Source organism: Mus caroli, unplaced genomic scaffold (assembly GCF_978045245.1).
Source record: "Mus caroli unplaced genomic scaffold, Mus_caroli_1 scaffold_3, whole genome shotgun sequence".
NCBI classification, from domain to species: domain Eukaryota; kingdom Metazoa; phylum Chordata; class Mammalia; order Rodentia; family Muridae; genus Mus; species Mus caroli.
This window is the reverse complement of record NW_028227258.1, coordinates 22,735,366-22,746,824: the sequence shown is the minus strand read 5'-3', so window position 1 is coordinate 22,746,824 and position 11,459 is coordinate 22,735,366. Positions and strand designations below refer to the sequence as shown.

General features: G+C 40.6%; 1 protein-coding gene across 1 annotated transcript in view; it reads left to right on the top strand.

Moving 5' to 3' along the window:
* The first annotated feature begins 1,172 nt into the window (after positions 1-1,172).
* Emcn (endomucin) overlaps positions 1,173-11,459 on the top strand; it is an 87,994-nt gene continuing 77,707 nt past the window's right edge. Inside the window, exon 1 of the mRNA XM_021158495.2 lies at positions 1,173-1,367. Within this exon, the coding sequence (XP_021014154.1) occupies positions 1,295-1,367 (73 nt within the window). The 5' untranslated portion in view covers positions 1,173-1,294. The remainder of the gene's footprint in view (positions 1,368-11,459) is intronic.

The following is an 11,459-nucleotide window of genomic DNA, read 5'->3' as shown; positions in this document are numbered from 1 at the left end:
TACCCAAGGTACAAGATACAATTTGCAAAACATGTGAAACTCAAGAAGAACGAAGACCAAAGTGTGGACACTTTGCCCCTTCTTAGAATAAAAATCAAAACACCCATCGAAGGAGTTACTGAGACAAAGTTTGGAGCTGAGATGAAAGCATGGACCATTTAGAGACTGCCACACCCGGGAATCCATCCCATAATCAGCCTCCAAACGCTGGCACCATTGCATACACTAGCATGATTTTGCTGAAAGGACCCTGATATAGCTGTCTCTTGTGAGGCTATTCTAGGGCCTAGCAAACACTGAAGTGGATTCTCACAGTCAGCTATTGGATGGATCACAGGGAGGAGCTAGAGAAAGTACCCAAGGAGCTAAAGGGATCTGCAACCCTATAGGTGGAACAACAATATGAACTAACCAATACCCCCCGGAGCTCGTGTCTCTAGCTGCATATGTAGCAGAAGATGGCCTAGTCGGCCATCAGTGGAAAGAGAGGCCCATTGGTCTTACAAACTTTATATGCCTCAGTACAGGGGAACGCCAGGGCCAAGAAGTGGCAGGGGGTAGAGGAGTGGGTGGGAGGGTATGGGCGACTTTTGGGATAGCATTGGAAATGTAAATGAAGAAAATATCTAATAAAAAATTAAAAAAAAAAGAAAGAAATGTCTTGAAAGCCTCTCTGGACAGTAATAAGAGGCCAGCTTACTTCTTCAAGAGCAGAGCGTGGTCCAATTCATACTTGCATTTGCCTCTAGAAGGTGGTCTTCACTGACTTGACTTATGAGTTGAGAAGAGAGAAGAAACGCTATTCCTTGTGGATTTTGTGCTCAAATCCAGCCCTTGGGAATTCACAGCCTTTTCAGCCGACCTGAGGGGCTGCTTGGTGAGGTCTCTTTCCAGCTTCTCTAAAATGCACTTTCAAAACAAAAGTTAGAAAGCTCTCTGGCCCTTTCTCAAGAAGGGTCTCTTCCTGTTCAAATCCCATCCTGACCTTTTTGTTGAAGAAGAGCAAAATAATGCAGTAACAAAAACACAAGTGGCTGCCAAAGGAAGAGAGAGGAAAAAAAAAAGGAGTTCCTGTAAGGGGCTGAAACAATAAATCTCCTCTCTGCTGACCTCCCAAAGGGAGTGTGTGTATTTCCTCTAGTTCTTTATCAGAATCCCCAAAATAAGTAGGAATGGGCAGCGTCTGTTCACATTCAGTACACCTTTCCCATTTGCTAATACGCCTGGCCAGGCTGAGGAATCCTTCCCTGCCTTACGCTGGAGAGTGAAGCCACTGAGACCATCCGTGGGCACCATGCGGCTGTTTCAAGCGACTGTTCTTTTCTTCCTTTTGTCCAACAGTCTCTGCCGCAGTGAGGACAGCAAAGGTACGGTCCTCTTATCTTTTCTGATGGTGTGGGTGAGCTCCTAGGCTCAGTTGATCCTCGGGGGCTTCTCCCGCACTTCTGATGAGTTGCTACTTGATTGGCTGAACAGGGTACACAGAGTTAAGTTTGAAAGAGTCGGAGGAGGCAGTGCCACAAGTAGAGAGTTCGTTTCTACTGAAGGGAAATGTTTGCTGGTGTGAGGGCCTGAAAGTGTGTTAAATGGATTCGGAAAACGTCTCAGGAAATGTGTTAACTTTTTAGGGACTAAAAATAGAATTTTGACTTAAAATGTGCTAGTTCAAAACAAAAACAAACAAACAAACAAAATAATGGCCTTTTCTGTCATCGGCCCAGAATAATAGTGGATCGGGTAAGAGTGAAAGTCCATCACTGGGAACAGTGCTACCAAAGTCTCCAACAGTACAGCTTTCTTTCAGCTCTGGTAGGTAAAACTCCATGCAGAAGTGAATGGTGATTCACCATTAGGCAAATACTAGCATCTTAGGGGAGTGGTTATTGAAATGTATCTACTTTTGTTACAGAAATATATGCACACACAAACATAATTACATAATATTTTGTGTAACTTTCAGAACAAGCCAAACCCACCACCTATGCAGGTAAAAAACCCTCAGATGCACGTTACCCTGCGTTAATGGGCAGTTGAGACAATGTTCACTTTTATTTCTAACTATTCCTAAGTAATACAAAATAAACCACAATTAAATGTAATAGCTTATTAGGGTCCTGTGCTGGGTAGTGAGAAGAACATAAAAATGAATAAGGTGATTTCCTTGCCCACAGTGGTAAATGTGCTATTGAGAGAAAGACGTGAGCGATTCTACTATTAGACAGATTTAATAAGTATGAAAGCTAAAACTGAAGCTGCCCAAAGAAGACTCATTTGGGAAAGATTTGCTCTGACTCTAGGGTGCGGGCGGTGTGCACTGTGGGAGGGTATGTGTTTGTGTGTGAGTGTGTGTGTGAGTGTTTGTGTGTGAGTGTGTGTCTGTGTGTGTGTGTGGGGGGGGATGGGAGAGTAATCCGGAAAACTCAGGTCTAATTTTATTTGCCTGTACCTTTTTCCAAAGTTTACTGCCTACAAGATTTTAATTTATAAAAACAACCAAAAGTAGAAAAAATAAAAATCAATGGTCCAACTTGAGTTTACATTTTGCCAGTAATTTTTAAAATACTGTTATAAACTGAGGATAAGTCTGAAGCACCATACAGTTTCCTATCCTGCATCTCTCCAGAAAGTTATAAGAGAGACTGAGAACTTGGGGTTTTACAAAAGTGCCCAAGAGACTGATGACCAGCTTCTAAGTTACTCTTCAGTATGTCTTAGAACAGTTGAAAATGTCAACTCTACAACTCACTGCTCAAAATCGTGTGCCTCGTTAATATCAACTCTGAGAGCCCGAGCTGAGGCTCTTCACCATTGGGCTCTACACACCTTAGACTGTGCAGCAGGCTGCCAGCACTTTTTAAATGCTAACTGGACTGCACATCCTGCAAACAAAGAGGAAGAGGGCCAGGGACTTGTCGCCCTCCTGGGACTGTAAGAAAGAAGCTACCAAGGAGGACGACACAGAATGGCCCACAGATGTTTTCTTTTCTTTTTTTTTTTTTTTTTTTTTTTTTGGCCGGGGGGAGGTTCGAGACAGGGTTTCTCTGTATAGCCCTGGCTGTCCTGGAACTCACTTTGTAGACCAGGCTGGCCTCGAACTCAGAAATCTGCCTGCCTCTGCCTCCCAAGTGCTGGGATTAAAGGCGTGGGCCACCACCGCCCACCCACAGGTGTTTTCTAGTGGATCATTTAGGGAAAACACCAGCCTCCTCTAGCTCACTGGTCAAGGGTCCATTCTTGCTTTAAGAGTGGCAGCTTTCTAATGAGTTGTTAGCCCGTGCTGGAAAATTTCTCACTTGGGCAGTGAAAACATTTAAACAATATTTCCTTCACATCTGCCAACAAGCCTGCTTGATAACTTGAAGCCTGTATCTGGTGTGGGGAAAAGAGGAAGGAGGAGGAGGAAGGAGGCTGGGAAGAAGAGGCAAGAGAAGGTGTGAAGAGAGGGAGAAAGAGGGAGATGGAGGGAAGGAGAAAGGGAGAGAGAGAAGGAGAGAGAGAGAGAGACTGATCGTAGAGAAGGAAGTTGTGCCTGAGCGCCACAGATTGACCCTCGAGAGTGGCCTGGGTGGGACGGGACAGAGAGACTTTCCTGTCCACATGGAAGACTTGAATGCACCTGGCTTTGCCAGTTGATGTTTCCTTAGCAGATTCGGCACAGGAAATGAAGCATTTCCTAAGTTCGCCTAGTCAGTTCTTTCCTTAACTCCCTGTTCGGAGAGGACATTGAGTTCAGAGCTTCATGGGCCCCTCACAGTTAGGATGATAAACAAGTTTATCAGCAGAGTCAATTACTGCGGTTTGGGAGGGAGACATTTTAGCTCTAAAATTCAGACTGTCAAGTAAGTACATGCTTTTTTTGATCTGAAATTGACTTCTAAATATGATTTTTTTTCCTGAGAAATTGAGTACTTCCCCTTCCGGTGTTTTTGTCAATCTCGGATTTAAACATGATCTAGGCAACGAGACTTTTGTTGAAATCCAGAGACTATCTGCATGACAGCAAGAAGCTTTTGTTGTTAGGATGCTGTTCTAAGACTTTGCAGTGTTCAGCTTGGAGAGCTGCCCTATAGAACTGTGTCGCAGAGGTTCCCGAAGGGGACTGCTACTCTTCCTGAAGTCTTCTACGTTGTACTTAAAACTGAACAGGCACTCCAGTAGTTTGTAAGTCTAGAGGGGTGAGGTTTCTGAGTCTGAGACTCAGAGATGCTAAATGAAGATTCCAAGAAAATGGACAACTAGGACACACACACACACACACACACCACACACACACACACACACACACACACACACACCACACACACACACACACCACACACACACCACACACACATACCACACACACACACACACACGTTTCCCTCTAACATTTTCTTTTTAATAGGATAGGTAGAAACAGAACACTAAATAATAATATCAGAAAGATTTAATTGCTACAAGGAATTCATTTGTAGTGACAATACTCAATTTTATAAAACAAAAATTGATTCAACACACTATAAGAAGACACCGTGCTACATCCGGTGACGTTATGGAAACTAATAGGAGCCATTCCCCATGTTAGATACAGTGAGAAGGCAGAAGCAGGTAACATGAATTCTACTGTGTTATAAGTCTTAACGAATAAGTAAAGAGCTGTATAGAAAATTCACAAGTTGCTTAATTTGGTATGTTGGGAAAATAAGAATGTGATGAACATTATAATTTGAAATCAGGAGGCTCAAGGTGAAAATAGAATGTTTCAAAATGGGGGCATTGTAGAAACATCAGTGTATTCTAGTCTAGAAATATAAGGTAGCCATATTTTGAACATGGCTGCCTATTAGAAAGCAGAGTGCAAAGAATAATATCAGGAGATGTTAAATAGCAACACGAGAAAAAGAGATGACTATCCCTGGAGGTAGCTCAGGGTGAGGCAGATTCCAAACTTGTATAAAGCTCTGGGTTCAAGTCCCACACTTCCAAATAAATAGGAAAGAAATATTGACTCTTATAGTTGACAATTAAGACCTGTAGCAGTTGCTTGAGATGGGGTTTTATCATCCGAGTTATAAACCAGGAGGATCAATCTGTCAGCAGAATATACATTAAACTACTGGGGTCAGGAGAGATAAAAGACCAAGAAGCCAATTTACAAGTCACTAAGTCTGAAAGTTTACCACTGAGTTGTAAAGAAGGGTCTAGGGAAGGCTGCACAGATGTAGAGTACATGTAATTCATTGTATCCTCTTTTTTACTGCAGATGAGAGACAATCTAAGACAGGATTGTGTGAATGCTAGAATTGGGCAAATGGTTTCAGAGCAGAGACCAGAAAAGATCCAAAGAGATTGTTTAGGAAAAAATACTGGTGCCACGACAGCAAGCTTCAATCCTGGGGAGGCATGTAGCTGGGATGTGCCAGGAGCTGGAGATACTGTTGAAAGGTAAAGCACGCCTTAGCTAGAGAGCTAAGGTTCAGAGGTTAATAACCTCATGGTGACAATAACATGGATACACAATTTCCCTCTTGTCTGGGTGCCCATGCTTTGCACTCCGCAAGGTTCCATGATAGTTATTCATTGGAACATCATACTTCTTACTCCACATGCAAGCACCGTACACTTGCCAGTAACTGTATATATACTGTATATGAAAATAATACAATAAACAAATGATACAAATATAATACACAGTAAAATAACTATGAATAAAATAATAAACAAATAGTATAAAATAGTCATAGGAATTTGCTTAGTCCTTCTACTAAGCTTAATTTTTGTCCATATTTCTTACTTGGAATAAGCCATCTGCTATAGTAATTCAGTGTGGAGAAAATGCAGTGCGAACACTATTTGGCCCACAGGGTGTTTGTTTACCATCCTTCCCTCCATAGCTCATTTTAATGGTCTTTACCTAAAACTGAAAGTGATCAATCATATGTCATCAATGTGTGAAATACTTTCTGAATATTCATAACATTTTCTTCAACAAACTCTCTTCTCATTTTATTTTAAAGATCACAAGGATCCAGAAAATTGAGATAATATTAGTACTTAATGGTTTCAGAAACTAATCTGTTAGATAACAGGCATTTCCCTTTTGGTCCCAAGCTTCAGGTAAATATTTTAATTTATGAATCATGCTATGATTCAAGTTACTAATATTTTTTTCATGAGTAATCAACTTCCAATGGGCTCTTTAATAATTTGAAATGAACATTTCTAAGCATTGATTTCCAAAGTAAGAATTTTACTGGGACATAAAAATCCTGTATCATATCTCTTTTCTTCCTTCTGAATTCCTAGGGTCCTTTTGGTTTTATTGAGTCAGACAGTGATGTCTTGGAGTGTGAAATCTCTCAGAAGAAAAACTTAGAAGTTCAATTGGTTGGGGGTGGGGTGGGGGGATTCTACACACCATAGCCCATGACAGAAGAATAAACACAAGAAAATTAGTGTTCCAGTAACATCTAATAGGGCCAATTAAAAAAGCTCCTCTTCTGAGATTTTTGTACCCCGCAGACAGCTATATCAGTAGAGATAATAACTGTTCCCTAAATAGAAGCAGGTACTGTGTGAGAATTAGACACCTGGTTGCTGTTCCTGACATCTTTCCTGACCACGAGAACTCCAACCGTTGCTGTGGCAGCCATCTGTACACAGGTGCAGACAAACAGTATTCTCCTTCACTTCCATGACTATATTTTGCTTTATGTCTGGTGCTATTCTGATACTAACATATGTTTCAGAATCCTACCTGATTATTTTTAAAGCTTTGAAATTTAGTACAGTAGCATTAGCATCCCACAAGACATCAATCTGATGAAGCAGGAAGGACATGTGTGAGAATGCTTCCTCCTTTCCCATTCCCATCTCCCCAGGCCAGTAATTTCTCCTTCCTTCCTTCCTTCCTTCCTTCCTTCCTTCCTTCCTTCCTTCCTTCCTTCCTTCCTTCCTTCCTTCCTTCCTTCCTTCCTTCCTTCCTCTCTCTCTCTCTCTCTCTCTCTCTCTCTCTCTCTCTCTCTCTCTCTCTCTCTCTCTCTCTCTCTCTCCCTTTCTTTCTTTCTTTCTTTCTTTCTTTCTTTCTTTCTTTCTTTCTTTCTTTCTTTCTTACTCTTTCTTTGTGTGTGTGTTTGTGTATGTACACATGCATGTGTACATGCATGAATTCATGTGTGTGAGCATGTGTGTAGTTTGTCAGGAGATTCCTGTCCATGTGTGTATGCATAGGAGATAGTTCAATGCTAGGTATCTTCCTCAGTGGTTAGTTTACCACCTAATTTCAGGAGACAGCACCTTTCAATAAACACAGAGCTCAGTGATTCAGCCTATAAGTTCAAAGGATCTTCTTGTCTCTAAATTCCTCATGCTAAAATTACAGATATGCACCATTTTTTTGAGGGTTGGGGTAGGATCTGAACTCAGGTTTCTTAGCACTTTGCCAATTGAGCCATGTCCCCAGCCCAGTACTTTCCTTTTCTTTCAGAATTCAATAACTTTTCACTTTGCCAGAGTCACTGCTCTGGCCCCCACTCTGTCTTGCCATCACAGTCCTTTATAGACTAAGGAGAAGCTCATCCTGATTTCATAGTCTGCTTCCCAGAGAACACACTCATCTCAGTGAAAACATTTGGACTTGGGTGATGGCATATTCCTCAATATAGATTAGTTACAGGGTCTCCTCACTTACATGACTATAAAGTGTTGATCGTTCTCTCGTTGACAAGCTAAACAATATTCTAAAGAGAAGCTGCTCTGAAGAAATCAGTTGTGATTGCCTATGTCTAAAAAGACAGTATCATTGATTTTACTGAAGTGTACCCTGCGTACTAATCTCTCCAATCAGTAATCTCCTCACTGAGGCCTTTATAAAATGTATCAGGACCAGAAAATGGTGATGACACTCGAATCTGGTCCCCATCAGCCCTGAGCAGTAGCTACACAACATCTGTGAGCATCTGCCCTGGGTGGTGCTGAGAACTTTGCGTGTCTCTTCTGTCACAGCATTTCAAGGCTGTCTGTATCACATCTGTTTCACTGACTAAGGAGCAGAGGCTCAAAAATAGTGGGATGTGACAGTGGGATCACATGGCACAGAATCAAACAAGGCCGAAGCTCTTCAGAGCTTCCCCTGTAACTTGCTATCTCCCATGTGGTGGCACTTCAATCACTTGAGTTTCCTGATAATAAAAAATTAATGCAGTTAGAGATCTACCAATCAATCAGAAGAGTTGAGAAACCACTGCTGCCTCTCATGGCATCTACAGGATTTCTGCTTAGAAATAAACACTTTTAATATGCTGGGTTCAAATGGATCTCATGGAATGTGTTAGAAGGAATTGTTGTCATTTGGGCCCCTGACTTTTGTCATGATGGCTGAAACAAAATGAACCTGCTTCTAAGGGTCAGTGAAACAGATACGGGGTTTATAGGGGCAGAAGGAAGTAAATAAAGGGAAACTTACTGAATGAATCCCTTGATGCCCAATTATCATTGTTCTAGATTCAGAATGTCTGGATTCATTCTGTCTATTGAGTGAATTACTTAACTTCCAGCATCCTGAGTTAACTTGGGGATAAGTGCAATCCTCATCTTATAGGGACATTGAGAGAGGAAGTGAAGTGATGTGCACGGATGCTATAGAATGGGTAGCAAGACCTATACAAGTTTTACTCTACTTTGGGACTTAAAGGTCTATCTAATATTATATCCCATCATTTAGGTACAATGTTTTTTTTTTTATTTCAAACTGATTCCAGTTAGAATCAATTAATTAATATGTTGCTAACTCTCACATGATAAAATAAAAGCTCATGAAAAAAATTTCACGCAATATAATTGTATTCTAGGAATATGGACACTGAATTAGGTTGTAGTCACAACATACACAAATGAAAATTGTATATGTGAATTCATGTAATTTCTAGAATGGTTTCAAATTCATAAGCTATTAAACTTGCTTTATTAATCAATCACTCAGATTAGTAGGTATAAAGGGAGAGTCAGAATCTTTTAATGGTGTGACTCCATTGATGATACATTGACTAATCTCTAAGACAGATACCACCCCAAAGGCTGTGTGTGCAGCACAAATTGGAGATGGTGGGGGTTTTTTTGCTTTTTGTTTTTTGGGTTTTTTTTTTGGTTTTCTGAGACAGGGTTTCTCTGTATCTGTATAGCCCTGGCTATCCTGGAACTCACTCTGTAGACCAGGCTGGCCTCGAACTCAGAAGAGAGAATGCACCATTGGGTGGGTAGGAAAGTAGGTGTGGATCTTGAAAGTGGAGTAGATGAATGGGTGTTATCAAAACACATGGACAAAGTAAATTCTCAAAAAGCTAATAAAATATATATTTTTAATATATAATTTATATATCTTTATATATTTTATAAAAGTTTAATATATTTTAAATTTTTTATATTTAATAAAAAAATCATTTTGTTTGAAAATAGCCAATATCTACTATATTTTAAGGTAGGGTCTCTCACTGAGTAGCCCTGGGTGACCTAAAACTTATATAGATGAACCTAGCATTATAAACTGACAGAAATCTGCTGGTTCTGCCTCATGAGTGCTGGAATCAAAAGCATGCCCCCCAAACATGGTTTTAATCTTTCATAAAATATTAAGACTTAGTGGATCTCAGAGGTAGGATATGTTTGTTATACTCAGCCATGATGTGACAAGAAGTCTAGTCTTGGTTCTGTGTGTGACAAGCTTGGCCACCACAGTGAACGTATGTTAGCATTGGTTTCTCCATCAGACAATAGAGAAAGGTATATTCTCCACTCATGCTACAAGGCAAGAGAAATCTACTTTTTAAATGCCATATAAACTATAAATTCCCATTAGACTGTTTATGCTTATGGTGACTAATATTGAAATCACAGAGTCAATGAACAGAAGGATTTAGAGACTTCAGGATTCTTTCTTAATAACTGGGACTCTGCCATCCCAGTCCTTCTCCTATAGCCACATGCCTTATGCTGGTGTGTGTGTGTGTGTGTGTGTGTGTGTGTGTGTGTGTTCACATCCCAATGGTCATGTTTTAAAATAATGCTTGAGTTATAAAAATCACACACAAAACACAGAAAACCATTTGTGTCACACATTGGCTTTATTTTTAACCAAAGTGGGAAAAGAAATTTGTTTTTTGTGGTAAGAAGTGTGAAATTGCGCTCCTTGAGTGTCGAGCAAGTGTGAGGGCACAGACTGTAGCTCCTGGATTCTCTCCCCAGGGTCGAGAGGCCACCGGCTTCACTCCGGGGTTCCCACTCCTCTCTCCAACTCTGGCACATGGCTCCTGGTTTTGTTTCTCTGCAAATAAGTTTTAAAAGATAAGAGTTACTTTCTTAAACACACAGAATTACCTAATTAGGATTTATTAATAGCAATCACACTATGGAGATCAGGCTATTTAATGACTAAATTGTGTGACTCAATGAGCTTTTTTGTAACTCTTTTTTTTCAGCTTTGCTTACTTGATCTAATTTTATGTCAGATTCTAAAACTTGTAAAGGTTGCAAAATAAAATAACAATAATAAAAGACAATGATGCCAATCACCTACCCTGCCCCCTGTCAGGAGGATCAATCCACCACTTAACTGTATGTGAATTTTCTGACATCAAGAACAATGTTTCATGACCCTTTTCCTTTTCCCAGGCTCTATCAGTGTGAACATAGTACACAGTTAGTAACTGGCCTTGCTTTAATGTGGAAAACTGTATTTCACTGCACGTCATCAAAGTTACAAAGACACAGGGCATCTCAGATGTGTTCTGATATTTGGGAGCATGTTTATTTTTATCCTGATGCCCTAATGTGTTTCTCTGCTGCTGCAATAACACACAGTGACTGACAAAACTCGGGAGAGTATATACTTGGCATATAAGTTAAATTCCATCATTGGGAGAAACCAAGGCAGCAACTTAGACAGAGGCAGGAACTGAGACAGAAATCATGAAGGGGCATTGTTTACTGCATTGATCCCATTCTCAATTTCAGCTACTTTTCTCACACAGGCCTGGCCTACTTGCCCAGAGATGGCACTGCCTATGGTAGGCAATGCACTTGTCAAGGGATGGCACTGCCCATGGTAGGCAATGCACTTGTACATCAATTGGCAATTAAGAAAACTGGAATTCCCTTTTCTAAGGTTTGTCTGGATATTGAGTTAACAAGAACCAACTGTGACACTAGGCTAACAGAATCTGTGAGGGCTTTCTTTTTGAGGTGTGTTCTTGGTTGGTTCCATTTACTTGGCAGGCTCTGTAGAGCTGGCCCGCCACCTTAGTTTGTCTGATGTACATTGTGCTGGCCTTTGGATCAATGCATCTTCCCAAATCACATCAGAGTAGCTTGCAACTGTGGATTCATACCTTCTTACAAAGAAAAACAAGAGATCTTGTAATTCTCTGCACCAACTGTCAGGTCATTCTGATCTATTACAGATCAAATAAAAGCACATTCATTAAGTT